Here is an 18400-nt window from a genome sequence, read left to right on the forward strand (position 1 = left end):
CAGATTCCGTTTTTAAATGTCATGTGTCGAATTAAAAAAAAAAGTACAAATTCAAATAGTTTTTTTTATATTAACTTTTCAAACGCAGTTTTTTAAAAGTGTAGCAATTCAAATAAAAAAACAAAACAACAGTTTTTCTACCCGCAGGCACGTAGTTAAGCTCATAGATAGAAGACTTGATTGGACGAAACCGTTGTGGCAACCCAACTTTTCTTTAAGTTCATTGTCAGCGTGCGCAAATTTATTTGAAATGTAGTGATTACTATCAAGTATCACTTCATATGTATGCGTAATGAGAACAAGGTAAACAACCTTTTAAACAAACTTTGCCTGTCAAAATAATAATTAATGTTTTTCTTTTTATTTTTTCGGATGACTGCATAAGAGGTCAAATTTAAGAGGGAAAGAAAGAATTAGGTTTTGTTCGTTGGTTTTGTTTGGTTTTCGATTTTCCTCCAGAACGCAAGGTGGCGCTAAATGCTCCATTAAGATGGACGTCATGCAGGAAACGAAGAAGACATACACTCGTGTTAAAGGAACCAAATCCCGAGGTGTAGTTTAGCGGAAAATTTGTTTTCACAGTATCGTAAACGCAGCTTGACTTGCCTGAAAATGGTTGGAAAAATTAAGAACGTCCGCCAGAAGCTGCACCAGAAAGCTGTGAAGCTGACGTGGCTGCCGGGCTTTGCTTCGTCCAAAGGTAAAGGGTCGGACGAGCCTTTCATCTGCCAAACGCAGCAGCCAAGTCATTCACTTGTGGACAATGGCTTCCCTGAAGTTACAAGAAAGATGCAAGTAAGTAGTTACTGAATAGTGTCAACTGTGCTTTCCTCAATAACTGCTTCTGTAAAACACATTTTGATCAAGGCAACTTGCTTATTTTCTCCTACCCTAACACAGTACGAACATCATTGCTTCCATCTATGTTCTGCTCCGCTTATCCTCAGTGAATCGCAAGGCACATATAAACAAACAACCGTTCCCACCCACAAACACACTAAGGGACAATTTCGAGACTCCAATTAATGCATGATTTTGGAATGTGGGATGAAACTGCAGTGCCCGGAAAAAAACCCAAAATAAACTCCCCACGGGCGGGGTCGGGATTTGAACATGAAAGACAAACTCTATAACGAATCACGCCACGCTTTCGTTGCCTTTGAAAATGTATATATACATGTGTTTTATATACATATAACATCTGTCTCTTCTGCCATTTCAGTATAAATGCTTTATGATACAAATGTATGTGCCTAATTTTTATAAGATTTTATTAAAATGTTTGTTTACAATGGGGCAGGGTGGTGCAGCTGGTAAATGTTGGCCTCACAGTTCTGAAGTCCCGGGTTTGATCCCGGCCCCGCCTGTATGGAGTTTGGATGTTCTCTCCGTGCCTGCGTGGATTTTCTCCGGGCACTCCGGTTGCCTCCCGTATCCCAAAAACATGCAACATTAATTGGACACTCTAAAATTGCCCTTAGGCGTGATTGTGACTGTGGCTGTTTCTCTCAATCTTCTTCTTCTTCTTTTCCTTTCGGCTTGTCCCGTTAGGGGTCGCCACAGCGTGTCATCTTTTGCCATCTTAGCCTATCTCCTGCATCTTCCTCTCTAACCCCAACTGTCCTCATGTTTCCCTCACCACATCCATTAACCTTCTCTTTGGTCTTCCTCTCGCTCTTTTGCCTGGGAGCTCCATCCTCAGCATCCTTCTACCAATATACTCACTCTCTCGCCACTGAACATGTCCAAACCATCGAAGTCTGCTCTCTCGAATCTTGTCTCCAAAACATCCAGCTTTGGCCGTCCCTCGAATGAGCTCATTTCTAATCCTATTCAACCTGGTCACTCCGAGCGAGAACCTCAACATCTTCATTTCTGCCACCTCCAGTTCAGCTTCCTGTTGTTTCTTCAGTGCCACCGTCTCTAATACGTACATCATGGCCGGCCTCACCACTGTTTTGTAAACTTTGCCCTTCATCCTCGCGGAGACTCTTCTGTCACATAGAACACCAGACACCTTCCACCAACTGTTCCACTCCGCTTGGACGCATTTCTTCACTTCCTTACCACACTCTCCATTGCTCTGTATTGTTGACCCCAAGTATTTGAAGTCGTCCACCCTCGCTATCTCTTCTCCCTGTAGCCTCACTCTTCCCCCTCTACTTTTCTCATTCACGCACATATATTCTGTTTTACTTCTGCTAATCTTCATTCCTCTCCTTTCCAGTGCATGTCTCCATCTTTCCAATTGTTCCTCTGCATGCTCCCTGCTTTCACTGCATATGACAATATCATCTGCGAACATCATGGTCCAAGGGGATTCCAGTCTAACCTCATCTGTCAGCCTATCCATTACCACTGCAAACAGGAAGGGGCTCAGAGCTGATCCCTGATGCAGTCCCACCTCCACCTTAAATTCCTCTGTCACACCTAAGGCACACCTCACCATTGTTCTGCTGCCATCATACATGTCCTGTACTATTTTAACATACTTCTCTGCCACACCAGACCTACGCATGCAGTACCACAGTTCCTCTCTTGGTACTCTGTCATAGGCTTTCTCTAGATCCACAAAGACACAATGTAGCTCCTTCTGACCTTCTCTGTACTTTTCCACGAGCATCCTCAAGGCAAATAATGCATCTGTGGTACTCTTTCTAGGCATGAAACCATACTGTTGCTCGCAGGTACTTACTTCTGTCCTGAGTCTAGCCTCCACTACTCTTTCCCATAACTTCATTGTGTGGCTCATCAACTTTATTCCTCTATAGTTCCCACAGCTCTGAACATCCCCTTTGTTCTTAAAAATGGGAACTAGAACACTTTTCCTCCATTCTTCAGGCATCTTTTCGGCCGCTAGTATTCTGTTGAATAAGTTGGTCAAAAACTCCACAGCCATCTCTCCAAATTGCTTCCATACCTCTACCGGTATGTCATCAGGACCAACTGCCTTCCCATTTTTCATCCTTTGTAATGCCTTTCTGACTTCCCCCTTAGTAATCATTTCCACTTCCTGGTCCTTCACTCTTGCCTCTTCAATTCTTCCTTCTCTCTCATTTTCTTCATTCATCAACTTCTCAAAGTATTCTTTCCATCTATTTAGTACACTACCGGCACCAGTCAACAAATTTCCATCTCTATCCTTAATCACCCTGACCTGCTGCACATCCTTCCCATCTCTATCCCTCTGTCTGGCCAACCTGTAGAGATCCTTTTCTCCTTCTTTCGTGTCCAACCTGGTGTACATGTCTTCATATGCCTCTTGTTTAGCCTTTGCCACCTCTACCTTTGTCCTACGTCGCATCTCGATGTACTCCTTTCGCCTCTCCTCAGTCCTCTCAGTATCCCACTTCTTCTTCGCTAATCTCTTTCCTTGTATGACTCCCTGTATTTTGGGGTTCCACCACCAAGTCTCCTTCTCCCCTTTCCTACCAGATGACACACCAAGTACTCTCCTGCCTGTCTCTCTGATCACATTGGCTGTCGTCGTCCAGTCTTCCGGGAGCTTCGGTTGTCCATCGAGAGCCTGTCTCACCTCTTTCCGGAAGGCCGCACAACATTCTTCCTTTCTCAGCTTCCACCACCTGGTTCTCTGCTCTACCTTGGTCTTCTTAATCTTCCTACCCACTACCAGAATCATCCTACATACTACCATCCTATGCTGTTGAGCTACACTCTCCCCTACCACTACTTTACTGTCAGTAACCTCCTTCAGATTACATCGTCTGCACAAAATATAATCTACCTGCGTGGTTCTACCTCCGCTCTTGTAGGTCACTATATGCTCCTCCCTCTTCTGGAAATAAGTGTTCACTACAGCCATCTCCATCCTTTTTGCAAAGTCCACCACCATCTGCCCTTCAAAGTTCCTTTCCTGGATGCCGTACTTACCCATCACTTCTTCATCGCCCCTGTTTCCTTTACCAATATGTCCATTACAATCTGCACCAATCACAACTCTCTCGCTGTCTGGGATGCTCAGAACTACTTCATCTAGTTCCTTCCAGAATTTCTCTTTTAACTCTAGGTCACATCCTACCTGTGGTGCATAGCCGCTAACCACATTATACATAACACCCTCAATTTCAAATTTTAGTCTCATCACTCGATCTGATACTCTTTTCACCTCCAAGACATTCTTAGCCAGCTCTTCCTTTAAAATAACCCCTACTCCATTTCTCTTCCCATCTACTCCGTGGTAGAATAATTTAAACCCTGCTCCCAAACTTCTAGCCTTACTACCTTTCCACCTGCTCTCTTGGATGCACAGAATATCAACCTTTCTCCTAATCATCATGTCAACCAACTCCTGAGCTTTTCCTGTCATAGTCCCAACATTCAAAGTCCCTACACTCAGTTGTAGGCTCTGTGCATTCCTCTTTTTCTTCTGACGCTGGGTCTGGTTTCCTCCTCTTCTTTGTCTTCGACCCACAGTAGCTGAATTTCCACCGACGCCCTGCAGGTTAGCAGTGCCGGGGGCGGGCGTTGTTAACCCGGGCCACGACCGATCCGGTATGGGACTCTTTAGATGAACGCTCATATTTGTTTGGCACAGTTTTTACGCCGGATGCCCTTCCTGACGCAACCCTCTGCATTTATCCGGGCTTGGGACCGGCCTACAGATTGCACTGGTTTGTGCCCCCCATCTGCCCTGCAATTGGCTGGCAACCAGTTCAGGATGTACCCTGGCACCTGCCTGTTGACTGAATAGGCTCCAGCACTCACGCGACCCTCGTGAGGATAAGCAGCAAAGAATATGGATGTTTATTTAGAACAAAAACAAAAATTTAAGACAAATTTTGGAATAATTATTTAGATCCTCTTTATTTATTTTTTATTATTACAATTTTTTATTCTTTGAGTGAAACTTTAAATTATCCACTTAATAACTGACAGGAAGGTTAATCTATCGTAACAAATGCTTATGCTTATGCTTAATTCTGCAGGCCCAGGACCAAATGTCTTCCCATGCTGGGATCTTTTCAGGAACAGAAATTGCCCCAGAGGCCCTGAAGCAGACGTTAACATTCAATGACCCTCCAGCAGCCCCCACACCTGCCAAGGCAGGTAAGCTTTGCCAACATCCTTGTGACATTTAATGGATAGGTTTCCAATTACCCCATCTTGCGTGTCATAGAGGTCAAAGAACACAGGTGATAGGTGAAGAGTGGCGTTTTTTTTTCTATCGTTAATTTATCCGATTGCTCTAAGGATGGTGGTGACGTCATTGGAAACCTATGCGTATAACATTAGCGTATCTCAGTCGTCATCAGTAAGCAAACACTTTCCTGTCTATTTTTTTAAGGAAATGCTGAAGAAAAGAAAGTGAAGTCAAAGAAAGAAAAGATGAAAGAAAGAAGGGAACGATGGCTCAACAGTGAGTTACTTATATTTGTCATGCATCACAAAGAGTGTTCCAAGGAATCTTTTTTTGTGTGTGTGTGTATTATTAAATGCAGAGAATCAGTCTATGAAGTACCAAAACTATTGAGTGATTATTCCTCATTGGTTACAGGCGTGGCCTCTAAAAACCTAATTGAAGTACTGTAATTCCCGGCCTACAGAGCGCACCTGGTTATAAGCCTCACCCAGTACATTTGTAAAGAAAATACCAATTGGTACATACGCACGCCATAGCTGTGTAAAAGCCACAAGTGCCCACATTGAAACACGACATATTTACAAAGACAGACAGTACACAGAGAGTTTAACACTAGCGCCACTGTGCTAAGAGGGCCGGTAGGAAAAAAAAAAAAAAACAACAACATACCGGTAAAAATCACTGAGACATGACAGTAACACGCTTGCGAAGCGCTAACAGGGCTCGACCGGTAAAAGTCACTTCCTCGGCACATATATTCCACCGGTCTCGCTCTTACCTTTTCCGCTCGAGTGTCCCCCCCTTGCAGCCGTTAGAAAAAATGCACAACTCAACCGCATCACCGCATAAACCGCGGGGTTGAAAGCCTGTGAAAAAAGTTGCACCTTTATAAGCCGGAAATTACGGTACATCTGAGTCAAATGAATTGACTGGAAGGTCTGTTCTGACATCAATATGGACTAAAGGTTTGACACTTTCTAGTGCTATTGGCTAATAAACTGTGACCAAACCTTCTACTTGTGTATATTTAATCTATATTCGAAATTGAAAATGCAGCGGAAAGTGACTAAACGATATATCTTGGCTGAAACGGGGCTTCACCTGGCCAGCTCACTTTGTTTGGGTTTCATCCGCAGAGATAAGCATTATCAAGTTGACAAAGGAGCGTCAAGCGGCACAGGCTCGGCGGCAGGCCACTCCCGTTGTGGGAGACATGAGCGTGCTCGCGGAAGCCCTGCCCGAGCTGTCGGAGCTCATCACCCCGGCTACATCAGCCCGCTTAGGCCCCACAGCTCGCCGGAAAAGCAAAGTGTAAGTCCACTCATAAGCTCAATGTGTGACACTTTAATGGTGAAAAGTGGTCGAGATTCACCACGTAGTGGGTGTATATGCTTGTTGGTGAATTTTGTTTTCATACAGTATTGTTTCTAACTAACCCGGCAGGCCTGTCAAGAAGAGCGCCGCAACCGATTTCAGTCAGATGAGACCGCTACAGAAACGCAAACTCTTGTATGTCATTGTATATAATTTTTTTAGATTATTCTTCAGTGTTGTTAATCAATAACTTCAAATGAAATGTGCTTATCTTCTTATGTAATGTCTTTTTATTTTGACAGGGAGTCGGAAATCAGTAGGTTTGGTGAAGCGGTGAAAATCCTCAGCAGCAAAAGGAATCCTCTCAATGACATCTCTGAACATCTGAGGAAGAGACTAAAGCATTTAGAAGAAGGTTCCAGTTAACATCAGTAAGATGTTTATTACTTACTGTATTTAAACCATACGTCACCGTTCCTCCATTACAGAATCCTCGTGTACTGTGTTTTTTTTTTTTTTAGACTGTCGACTATAATGTCAACACAGACTCAACTGACAACAGCCTTTCGTGAATGTTTTTAGTTTATGATCACCAATAAAATTGTACTTTCAGCGAGTGTGATTGATATATGTAGTGAAGTGTTTGGGGAAAATCCATAAATTGAAACCCCCAAAAGCTTTTTAATTTTCGATAGAGAAATGGCAAAGACCTACTTTTTTTAATCAAAGCGCTCAACTTTGTTCAAATTGTTTCCTTTGACCACTTAATTACTTTTATGGATACGGTACAGTTATCGGGATGTACCTTTTCATGAAAAATAAACAAAAATGGAAACGAGAAATTACTGTCCTGTACCATAGCAATAAAATTAGTTTAATAGCGATTATAAGAATACAGTGACAGAACACAACAGGCTGATTTTTGAGAATTTGCTTTCTCTCACCTGATTGCGATGAGGCATCTGTGATTCGAGTTGATATACTAAAACAAATGAAGTTCGAGCTCATAACATGAGTAATGAGGTGGCTTTTAATGTAGAATTTGACATTTTCCTTTTGTTGAGTGGTCACCTCCTAGCTAAACAATTACTGTTTTTTAATCACAGAAGTTTCTTGATAATGTTTGGCTGATATGTGGTTTATAAAATCTAATATAGTACTAAAATAGCGATGCAACAAAAGCAATGCAGATATGGATTAGTAAGAGCATGACAGGCTTTTGAAATTTTATACTGGTTGTAACTGTCAAACATTTAAAAAAAAAAAAAAGATTGTGTGAAATACACGACCATCCTCATTTTTGCAGCGCACTGGCTCTGCTATTATTTGAAGGAAAAGTGAAAATAAAAGAGATGAGGATACAATTGAAGCCACACATTTACTTACACTGTGCAAAAAAACACATTTCATTTTGTGTCTCATTGTCTGAAGTCAAATCAGACTAAACCTCTGTTGGCTCAGGTCAGTCAGGATCACCAAAATTGTTTAACTTTGTTGGATGCCACAATAATGAGAATTTTTTTTATTTTTTTTTTTCAGAATGTTACTCTATTTTCTTTTAGGTCAAACGTTTACATACACAAAACGTACTATGTCTTTAAAGAACATGGAGAAGCCCAGTTGATGAGGTCATGGCTTTGGAAGCTCCTGATAGGGTGACTGATATGTGAGTTAATTGACTGCAAACTTGGGGATGTAGTTAAGGCCACACCTCAAACACTCTGCTTCCTTATTTGAAATCAATGGAAAATCAAAAGAAATAAGACAGGAAATCAAAGAAAGAAAGAATCATGGAGCTCCACAAGTCTGGCTCATCCTTGGGTGCAATTTCCAGAGGATTGAAGGTGCCATGTTCATCCCTTCAAACAATTATTTGCATATATAAACATGGGACTGTCCAGGCATCTCACTTCTCAGTAAAGAGACGGGCTCTGTGTCCCAGATGTGAATGTGTTTTTGGCCGAAATGTACGCATCAACCCCGGAACAAAAGCTAAAGACTTTGTAAAGATGTTCAATGAAGGTCGTAAGAAAGTGTCATTTTCCACAATGAAACGAGTCCTGCTTCACCATGGGCTGAAAGGACACTCACAGAGAATGAAGCCATTACTCCTAAAGAAATATAAAAAGTACAGATTGCAGTTTGAAAAAAGTCACCAACATAAAGATCTTAACTTCTGGAGACATGTTCTGTGGTCTGATGAAACAAAAATGGAGCTGTTGGGCCATAATGACCAACATTACATCTTGAGGAAAAGGGGAAGCATACTCACTGTGACGCATGGATGTGGCCGCATCATGCTATGGGGCTGTTTTGCTACAGCAGGAACTGGACCGCTGCATAAAATAGGTGGCATCATGAAGAGAGAACATTTCATGGAGATAGTAAGGCAACATTTCAAGATATCACCCCGGAAGCTAAAACTCGGGACTTCCAAATGGACAATGATCCTAAGCTTATTGCTAAAATACTTAAAAAGTGGTTTGAGGATAAAACAAAGTCAATGTCTTGGAGTGGCGATCCCAAAGCCCTGATATGAATCCAATTAAAAATTTGTGGACAGATCTGAAAAGCGAGGAAGGCAATCGACAAACCTGACTCAGTTGCACCAGTTCTGTCAGGAGGGATGGGCCAGGATACCAGCAGAGAGTACTGTCAGAAGCGTGTGGAAGGTTACCTAAAACGTTTGACCCAAGTCATGCAGTTCAACGGAATGCTACTCCATACCAAGGAAATGTATGTAAACCTTTGACCTCCAAGAAAATAATATGCATTTCTCTAAGAAAGTCTCTCTCTATTGTGACATTTAACAAAATTAAATAATTTTGGTGATCCTGTCTGATCGGAAACAGAAGAGGTTTGGTCTGATTTGACTTAGACAATGAGGCAAAAAACAAAATATTTTTGCACAATGTATGTTCATAAGTTTCTGGCTTCAACTGTATCTTTGTACAGACTTGTTTCACACGAGGTTTGCTCATTGTGCGACCCATCATGAGAGTCCTTGGTACACCCACATTCACGACGAACACTCTAGGGTATCTTCAGACGGGGTGTGTACCTTCTGTATCAAGATACTGATCCAGTCTATATTGGCATATTCCTCCTTTGTCACCTTTTCGAGATCAGGGGTGAAGAAAGATTTGTGCTCAAGGGCCACATTTGAGCTTGAAAATGGACAGATGAGACGGGTCATTTGTTGGTGGGGTTGAAAACAAGATCAAATGTTTTTGTCAAAACGTGTATGTTAATATTTCATTTCAATAACTAATACTTTCTAATTTCAGGAATTCAGACTTAATTCCTAAATATTAGCCAATTCTTTCTTTAAATAAATAAATTGATTTTTTTTATGTTTGCTTAACAATACAATACATTTTTGGAATAGTTTACAATTTCTGTAAATATATCACATTATATTATTGTTAGATTAAATGAATAATTTCCAAAATGTAATAGATCATTTTTCTGACTTTTTCTATCTACCGGTACAATACATGTTATAGAGTGAGCTATAGGAATACAGAATCAATTAAAAAACAGAATAAATTGATTTAATTTAACGATTCCTGGGGGGGGGTGTTAGATTGCTACACCAAATATCACAGGACTCATGATAATGTAAATACTCTGTGGGCCGGATGAAAGAATGAATTGGGCAGTCTGTGGCCCCCAGGCCAAACATTAGCCACGCTTGATCTAAATTACAAGATGATTTGCCCTCATTTAACTTTTTTAACAACATTAACATAGGCAAACTCAATTTCCCTCTCGGCTGGGCAGGTGCTGTTGAATTCTTCTCTCTGATAGGCACAGTTCAGGTACCGCCAAATGCCTGTCATCTCTGCAGGGATCTCAAATCCACGATACTTCTTGGCTACCACCTAGAAAGAGGAAAGCAGAATCTTGTAAGTAGAAAAGCATTGCAAATGACCCGGAGCCTGTGCTCTCCAACAATGAAGAACCGTGAACCTTTAGGATGTGTAGTTTAGGAAGCAGGTTGCAGTCGGCCAGCGTGAGCTCTGGGCCGTCCAGGAAGCTCCTGGTGGACTCTGGGACATCTCCTGAGGCATCACCGTCAATCTCACTAGGTAGGGGAGTCCGCAGGAAGTCATCGAGGTGCCGAAGAGACTTGACCAGTGCTTTCTCTAAGGCTGGGAATGAAGAGATTCACTCACTAAATGATTTGATGGCTCACATCTGGTTGCTGGGTCTTGAGTTTAACACACACACACACACGCTGTAGTAATTCAAGTCATATCTGTCCCTCAAAAGAATAAATGGTCAAAGTTTGCCCATCGTCTCGGAACTAAAGAATGAGGTCACGTCATAACAGACCATCAATGTCATTTCAGAAATAAGGTGAGACAATTGGGTTACATAAAACTAGCTCACAGTCAAGTAGAGATTTCTACTACGACTCACAAACCCTAAATTTGAAGATTATCGGAAAAGACAAAGAAGTTGGAAATTACTTTCAATTAAAGTTAATTGAATTAATCGGGACAATATGGATTATGTAGCTTCAGAAGAAAAGTGGTGGAACCTGTCTGTATCCTACCGTCATTGGTGTCTTTCCTCGGGTTCTTGATATAAGCAGAGAACTTGGCAAAAACATCAATACCGGCTGTGTTGGCCTCTGGATTTTTCGGTGACAGTTTGGGGTAGCTGGTGATACCAAACAATACAGGATAAGCCCTTGCAACATATATCGTTGTTCAAAAGTTGGGAGTCACGCAGACAAAGTAATGAACCCATCCATCTATTTCCCAAAGCCGGTTATCCTCACAAGGGTCACAGGAGCGCTGGCATTTATCCGAGCTTACTTCGGGCGAAAGGCAGACAACACCCTGAACTGGTCACCAGTCAATCACAGGGCACATAAAGACACTAAGTGGGAATTGAACCTACACCTCATGCACCAAAGTCACCCGAGTGTACCACTACATCATCAGTGTCACCAACTAATGTTTTCAATGACAACACATGGGTACGTATATTGTGTTTATACTGGATATAGTACATGTCCATGAAATTTCAGGGTGAATCTTTTACTTTTTGTGTGTGGTTTATGTGTTACTGTTTCATTTGGATGTCAAGTGACTATTTTTTAAAGAAAAAGCACTGCTGTTTATACATACAGGGAGTCCATGGGTTAAGACGGTCTCAACCCAAGACGTTTCGACTTTACAATGCCCGTCCCTCGTCTTCCATTTTGTCTGGCCCGTGCTTGTCTGTGTTTGTGCGCCTGGAGTATCTTCGTATTTTTTGCCCTCCTTTTTAAACATTATCGACCCAAAGATGAAAGCTGTATCTTTTAGCAATGCTTCTGCAGCCAAAAGAAAATCCATTACTATGGAAACGAAGCTCAAAATGATAAAAAGATTGGAGAAACGAGAGGCACCAACACCACCGAGGCTTCAGTCGGTCGAGCGCGGTGGTAATTATTAAAGATAAAGCCTGTATTTTAGCGCATGTGAAGGGTTTGTTCCTATGTCAGATACAATGATTACAAAACGAGGTTCTTTGATACTTGTCGAGATGGAGAGGACTGGGGACCAGGTTCCAATAACGAAGCACAGCCTCCCCTTCTTCTCCATCCACCTCTCAGCAGTAATGCTTAGTACATCATCTTGTTTTTTTCGATGTATTTGTTTTTTTTATACAAAGTATTTTGATGTAAATTCTAACTTTAATGGTGGAATCCGACTTTAGTTGAAATTCGAGTTAAGTTGCTACTGTAGGAACAGATCTCAGTCGGAGACCGAGGACTCCCTGTGTTTGCAATACTATTTCTGAAAAATGTATTAATTCATTGAAAAAAAACGTTTTTCTCAATGAAATATGAAAACTGTATTTCCAAGTGATTCTCAACCTTTTTATGGTAGTGTACCTGCACAGCCATAGTCAGGGAAATATTTCAATCAGAGTACCGGTACTTCAATCTCGAGAACATAAAATGAAGCATTCTAAGCGTCTACTGTACAATGTTCAAGTTAAGAGTGTGACTACTATTACCACAATATCGCTGATTATGATAGTGTAGGGTGTTTGCATTTGTTTACCGCGGTGGTGTCAGTTTCTCCTCGAGGAACTCCTCTATCTTGTTGACGTCGACCTTGACCTCTCCGTTAAAGGTCATAAATGGAGGGTTGGTGCCGGGAGCGAGGTCCTGTAAGTCAGCAGGTTTCCTGACAACACAAAGGCCAACAGGCCAGGTCAAGCGGGTCAGCAAATGTCTAAGGGAACCACCGTCTTAAATAAATACATTGGGGATCCTCCATTTATTGTTGTGTTCTTAATACAGCCATGTAGTTAATAAAAATGTCATAGTTACAATAAATAATAATTCCTGATGCCACAGTATATTCCAGACCTACTTTCCATAAATAAAAATACACGGTATGTGTACAGTAGTGAGAATGATATGACTGTAAAATCTAAATTTATTTTGTACCTCCTTCTCATGTAGTAGTCTTCCTTCTTTTTCACTGTAAATGTATGTTTTGCCGTGGTTACCATGGCATTTCTGTTGCATGATAACAATGAACTGGTGGTGTGTCCAAGACGGCACACTTAATTACCATTTTACACGCCGTTTTTCATTTTTCATTCTCACTACTGTACACATACCGTGTATTTTTATTTATGGAAAGTAGGTCTGGAATATACTGTGGCATCAGGAATTATTATTTTCTGTAACTATGACATTTTTATTTCATTTTTACGGTCATAGAGGAAGGAAGAAACTCCCTTATTCTACAGTTTTGGTTCATTAGTATTTCAGATTTCCAAATATGATTTTTGATTTGTAATGTTTCCAATTTCGTCCAGAATGGATGTCTGGTATTTTTAGGGATGGTTTACCCCTTGTAAAGGAAAAAAAAAATACACATTTCCTCTGCCAGCTTGCACCGATTACATGAAAACAATACAGTATTTACCGCTTCAGGTCAACTGTGGTGACATTGAAGATCACTCCTTTGAGCCAGAGAATCATAAAAAGTCGTTGAGAGAATGGGCAGTTACCGATGCTTTCTCCATCGCTGCCTGCCTACACGCACACAAATGAAAAGCTCCGTCAGCTCAAGGGGAGCAACAATTTTTTTTGTCCATGGTCTTTGACAATAAGATGGCAAAGGTACCAGGCTAAAAAGAAAAAAATTGCTTTGTCAGACTTAAAAAGTCGTTAGCTTTGACTTTCTGTTGCACCGTGTGAGATTAACTTAAACGATTCAAAAATTGCACATCATAACAATGAAATATAAATGTGATGGTTGTGCATGGTGCACGGTGAGTTTGTTGCTTCCATGACTACTGTACCCACAAGTGAACACCAACAGGAGGCTAATCAGCTTACAGAGTGAGAATGCAGAGATTAGCCTTCCAGCTCCAGCAGTATAACATTCCAACACTCCATACAGTATTTGCCATCAACTTGGCCTATTGGCTATGTGTAAGACTAATGTCGCTTAATGATCTTTATTTGATCAGCTTTGAAGAACCAGTTCAGTCATCATCTCGGAATTTAACCAGCAGCAAGGAAGTTTATAAACTCGATTGAGTCAGCCAACAAATTCTCTCACAAAGGCAGTGTTGTTTAAATGTGAGACAAGCAGCTCCAACACGCAGTATTAGTGAATTTTTTTTCAAGGTTTTAAACCTTCCTAATGCGGCACGGTAGCGCAACTGGTTAAAGTGTTTGCCTCACAGTTCTGAGGTCTGGGATTCAAATCCCGGCCCCGCCAGTGTGGAATTTAGATGTTCTCCCTGTACCTGCGTGGGTTTTCTCCCGGCACTCCGGTTTCCTACCACATCCCAAAACATGCAACATGAATTGGACATTCTAAATTGCCCCTAGGTATGATTGTGAGTGTGGCTGTTTGTCTCTATGTGCCCGCGATTGGGTGCCAACCAGTTCAGAGTGTACCCCGCCTCCTGGCCGTTGACAGCTGAGATAGGCTCCAGCACTCCCGCGACGGTCGTGTGGATAAGCGGCTCAGAAAATGAGTGGGTGGATGGACCATAATAATGATGATGATGATGATAATAATAATTGTATTATATAATAATATAATTACTGTGATTGGCTGGCAAGCAGTTCAGGGTGTACCCCACCTCCTGCCCGTTGACAGCACTCCCTGCGACACTCATGAGGATCAGCGGCAAAGAAAATGGAAGAAAGGAAGTCTATACTCTGTGACTGGCTTGCAATTACTCACCTGTACCTGATCTCTCAATCAAATTCAGCTGAACCTGCTGACAAGAGTAGGCCACGCTAAGTCATTTCACTTCACATTGAAATATTATCCTCCTTGACAAGTAGCCTTGTTCATTTCCCTTGCGTTCTGCTTATCCTCACTAGGGTCATGGGTGCGCTGGAGCCTATCCCAGTTATCTTAGCGCGAGAGGCTAGGTGCACCCCGAACTGGTCGGCACCCAATCGCAGGGCACATATAAAGAAACAACCATTTGCACTCACAGTCACGCCTACAGACATGTTTGAGTTGCTCAGTAACTCGCAATGAATGTGGAGAGCCACTGATGGAATGATGGCACTCAGTATTTATACATGAGTCAAGCCAGAAAGCCAAGATTAGTATTTGGGCTTGGCTTTAGCTCTGCACAAAAAAAAATCAGGACAACTGAAATGGTGAAAAAGAGTTTCATACACTAGCAATGACCCAAGATGCACCTGCAAAATGGTACTGGTGTTAAAGGTTGTTTATACACAGTGAGCAGGAGTTTAGCTTCTGTTAGGTCAAGTGTCGGATACTTTTTTCATTACCTTGACGTAAAGTGAGATCTCATCGTTTTGGTCCTGTGGTGGTGTGCACGTTGCGGTATCGTCCACACGAGGCAAAAGGGTCTCCACCACATTTTGTGGAATCATCTCCTGCCGCTTCTCTGTCTGCCTCTCCTGATGAGCAATGTATTCCTGTCCATCCTCCAACAGCACCACCCTCTTTTTCTTGACCTGGCCATCTTTCTTTTTTGGAGGAACATCTTCTTTAATGACTGACTTCAGCTCCTTCATCCATGCATCCCTCATGGATAGATGAAAGTTGTCAGTTAAAGATCCTTTGTCGGTTCTCACGGGATTCTCTTTCTGGTGTTTTCCTTCTGGATTGGCGCCTGGTTCGCCATGTTTCATTTTAATCCATTCATTATCTTTTCTCCTAGTGGACGGCATTTTCACTTCCTTCTTTGTCAACTGTGTCTCAAGGCAAAGTATCCCATTCTCCATGGCTTGTTTTAATTCTTTGACTCTTCCATTTATGTCCAGTTCCAACTCTTCTCTAACTGGCTTCTCATCTTCATGTGACTCTGACCTGCTGTCTATGGCCTCATTTGACTCAACATTCCCAAGGTCTTGAAGTCCTCTTTTTTGACTCTTGTCTTCTATCTTTTCAGTCTCATCGTCTAACATGCTCACAGTTTCTGCCGTCTCTTCTTGATTTGGCGCATTCCTCACATCATCACTTTCTCCGTGATGTCTGCTGAGAGGATGCAGAGGTTGATCTTCTTCATGTTCGTGCCCATCAACTCTGGATTCCTCACACATGAGCTCCTCCTTTGGCAGTTTCACCTCTTTCTCGGATTCCGTTTTCTGCTGCGTATCATCTTGTTGGGTCCTTACATTTATATCCTCAACCTGGCTGTCAAGATCAGTTTCTTTATTCAGCTCGTCTTTCTCCTCTGGGGTTTGGCCACCTGCATCCATTTCAATGAAGGGAATATTTTCTTCTTGCTCCTTTATTTCATGCATCCCATTTGCGTCAATACTAACGTCCTCTCCATGTTGCTCTAAGGAAGCTACCAACGCGACATCTGGTGGCTCTTTAATTTCAAGACCTGGTGTGGTTTCTTTGTCTGAAGCAGATACCGTGACCTCGGCCATCTCCCGCATGTCCATAATCAGGACCTCCTGCTGTAAGACGTCGTTGTTTGGTTCCTGTTCCCACAAGCTGTTCATGTTGTCACTTGGGTCAGTTTCATTATGTTTCACCATATCAAGCAACTGGCTCGTCTCAACAACACTGCCATGTGAACCCTGATCAGGACTTTCACCTTTGACCTGCAAAGCTGAGTCAATGCTGACATCTTTCACGTCATCTTCTAAATGGGTGGGTGTCACTGGACTATTCATCTGCCACCCCTCATCAGACTTACGTGAATAAGTAGGAGAGGTTTGAACCTTGTGAAAACCCCCCGCGTTATCATCATCTTCATCAGTGGTCAGTGGACTTTGATGGGATTTTTGGGAACTTGTAGCTGAGACGTGAGCATTCTCATCCATCGTTAAAGTACTTTCATGGAAATCCTGTAAATTTGGTACTGAGGCTTGAACACTGTGATCAGTTTCCTTTATGGTCAATGTTATCAGATGTTCTTCTTCCTCCATCATATCTGCAATCTCATTGCTCTGTTCTTGACATGCAGCATTTTTATTTTCATCATCTTCCCGTGTTGGGTAATGAGTTTCTAGACTTTCCATTGCCGTGTTTATGTCACATGAGCGTCGCTCTCCCTGGAAATTCTCCTCGCTCCCAATCGGTTCCTCTTGCTCTCTGTGCTCTTCATTTTTGTTTCTATCATTTCTATCTTGGAACATTGTTGAGAGATGAACCATAATGTCTGTCTCAACATTTGTTTCAAAACAACTTTCCTCTTCCTGTATAATCCCCTTGCTCCCGATTGGTTCCTCTCGTTTTCTGGGCTCTTCATTTTCTTCTTTGTGTCGCCCATTTTCATCTTCAGCCATTATTGCATTGTGACACAAGTTCTGAGTTATAATTAAATGCTCCGTATGTCGGATTTTACTCTCATTCTCAGTCTCTCCCCCATCTTCACTTTCGAAAACATTGCTATTTTCAACTTGTAGAATAGTTGAAAAGCGATTCTGGTTTTCAGCAGTCACCATCTCAGGTTTATTCGACTGTTCTTCTTCTCGGTTTATCCCATCTGTTTCCCTTTCCTTTCCATCTGCACACTCTTTTTCAGTTCCCAAAACTAAAATGTTGTCATTGGTTTCCACATAATTGACAATGGGTGTCTGGGCCTCTTCTCCATCTCCATCTTCAGCTACTGGCTCTGTACCTTCTGCTATTTTCAAATGTTGATCATCTTTCTCGTTTTCATTACCTTCTTCGTCGTTGCCATTTTCAAGTTGCTCTGCTGCTGAGAAGTGACCCAGATTCCCAGCCAAGGTTGCCATTCCCTCTTTTTGGACTCTGCACTCTTTCTCATGCTGCTCTTCACATGTTCCTTCCACTCTTATCTCCTCCAGTCTTCCCTGACCTTCCTTTTCCTCCATTGTCATTTCATTTGGTACCAGGGCCATTGCGATGATTCCCATTTCTTCCTGTTGACTTTGATCTACGATTTCTTTTTCAGCTTGCCCGGGTCCTGCCTCAGCTATTAACAAAATGTCCTCCTCCACTTCTTCAGCAAGTTCAACCTCTTCCTGTTCTCTGGGCCTATCATTTTTTTCTCTCTGGTTATTTGCATCTGAACAAAAAGTGACTGGGCTGTGGACCACAGTGGAGTTTGATAGGTCCGGGTTTGGCCATAAGTCTGACTGTGCCATTGGAAAAGTACAAAAGGCTGAAATGACCACCGTCTTGGATTTCACCTCTGTTTAAGGGGTTCAGAATTCCGGATCAAAAATGGATTCCCAAGATGCCATTTTTTTTTTCAGTTCACAAATTAAGTCCAAATATTAAATGTGAAAGTGCTCCCGTCAAAGAACGTAAGATGAATAGAATATTACAGATTCAGAATGATAGAGCACAAAACTAAGAATAGACTTAAATCAAATTAAATAAAAAATACATTAAATTCAAATGATAGTTCCAAAAAGTGACTACCAATGAACGCTTCCATTAATTAAGAAGGTACCTCCCAACTGGTTGTGATAAGATTTTCGTCAGTCCAGAGGTTCACGGGTGGAATACATGATGCCTTTTGGATGACAAGCCAGTG

The 18400-nt window shown here is 41.9% G+C and overlaps 2 protein-coding genes across 4 annotated transcripts; one reads left to right on the plus strand and one right to left on the minus strand.

Annotated features, from left to right (window-relative positions):
- The first annotated feature begins 482 nt into the window (after positions 1-482).
- Positions 483-10216, plus strand: slx9 (SLX9 ribosome biogenesis factor). 3 transcript variants are annotated; one of them, XM_061836085.1, is made up of 7 exons: positions 483-795; positions 4947-5067; positions 5306-5377; positions 6238-6412; positions 6545-6610; positions 6718-6846; positions 10199-10216. In XM_061836085.1, the coding sequence occupies exons 1-6, from the start codon at positions 613-615 to the stop codon at positions 6839-6841; spliced, it is 741 nt and encodes a 246-aa protein (XP_061692069.1). In that variant the 5' UTR covers positions 483-612; the 3' UTR covers positions 6842-6846; positions 10199-10216. The 3 variants fall into 3 exon arrangements, with proteins under 3 accessions (XP_061692069.1, XP_061692059.1, XP_061692049.1); XM_061836075.1 differs by lacking the exon at positions 10199-10216 and adding an exon at positions 6937-7027; XM_061836065.1 differs by lacking the exon at positions 10199-10216 and having other exon boundaries at positions 6718-7027.
- Positions 9792-16517, minus strand: LOC133509217 (chloride intracellular channel protein 6-like). Its single transcript, XM_061836053.1, has 6 exons — positions 15204-16517; positions 13360-13469; positions 12481-12606; positions 10977-11083; positions 10388-10569; positions 9792-10299 (listed from the first exon to the last, which is right to left on the minus strand). Exons 1-6 carry the CDS (start codon positions 16425-16427, stop codon positions 10138-10140), a joined length of 1911 nt encoding a protein of 636 aa, XP_061692037.1. The 5' UTR covers positions 16428-16517; the 3' UTR covers positions 9792-10137.
- Positions 16518-18400: the final 1883 nt, after the last annotated feature.

Source organism: Syngnathoides biaculeatus, chromosome 2 (assembly GCF_019802595.1).
Source record: "Syngnathoides biaculeatus isolate LvHL_M chromosome 2, ASM1980259v1, whole genome shotgun sequence".
Taxonomy (NCBI): Eukaryota; Metazoa; Chordata; class Actinopteri; order Syngnathiformes; family Syngnathidae; genus Syngnathoides; species Syngnathoides biaculeatus.

Excerpts from the sequence above, each read along its gene's own strand:
- slx9 (XM_061836085.1), top strand. The coding sequence starts at position 613 with ATGGTTGGAAAAATTAAGAACGTCCGCCAGAAGCTGCACCAGAAAGCT. Across the intron at positions 796-4,946 it reads AAGTTACAAGAAAGATGCAA|GCCCAGGACCAAATGTCTTC; the intron begins GTAAGTAGTTAC and ends TTAATTCTGCAG. Across the intron at positions 6,611-6,717 it reads CTACAGAAACGCAAACTCTT|GGAGTCGGAAATCAGTAGGT; the intron begins GTATGTCATTGT and ends TTATTTTGACAG.
- LOC133509217 (XM_061836053.1), bottom strand. The coding sequence starts at position 16,427 with ATGGTGAAACATAATGAAACTGACCCAAGTGACAACATGAACAGCTTG. Across the intron at positions 12,607-13,359 it reads ACCACAGTTGACCTGAAGCG|GAAACCTGCTGACTTACAGG; the intron begins GTAAATACTGTA and ends TTGTGTTGTCAG. Across the intron at positions 10,300-10,387 it reads CTAAACTACACATCCTAAAG|GTGGTAGCCAAGAAGTATCG; the intron begins GTTCACGGTTCT and ends TCCTCTTTCTAG.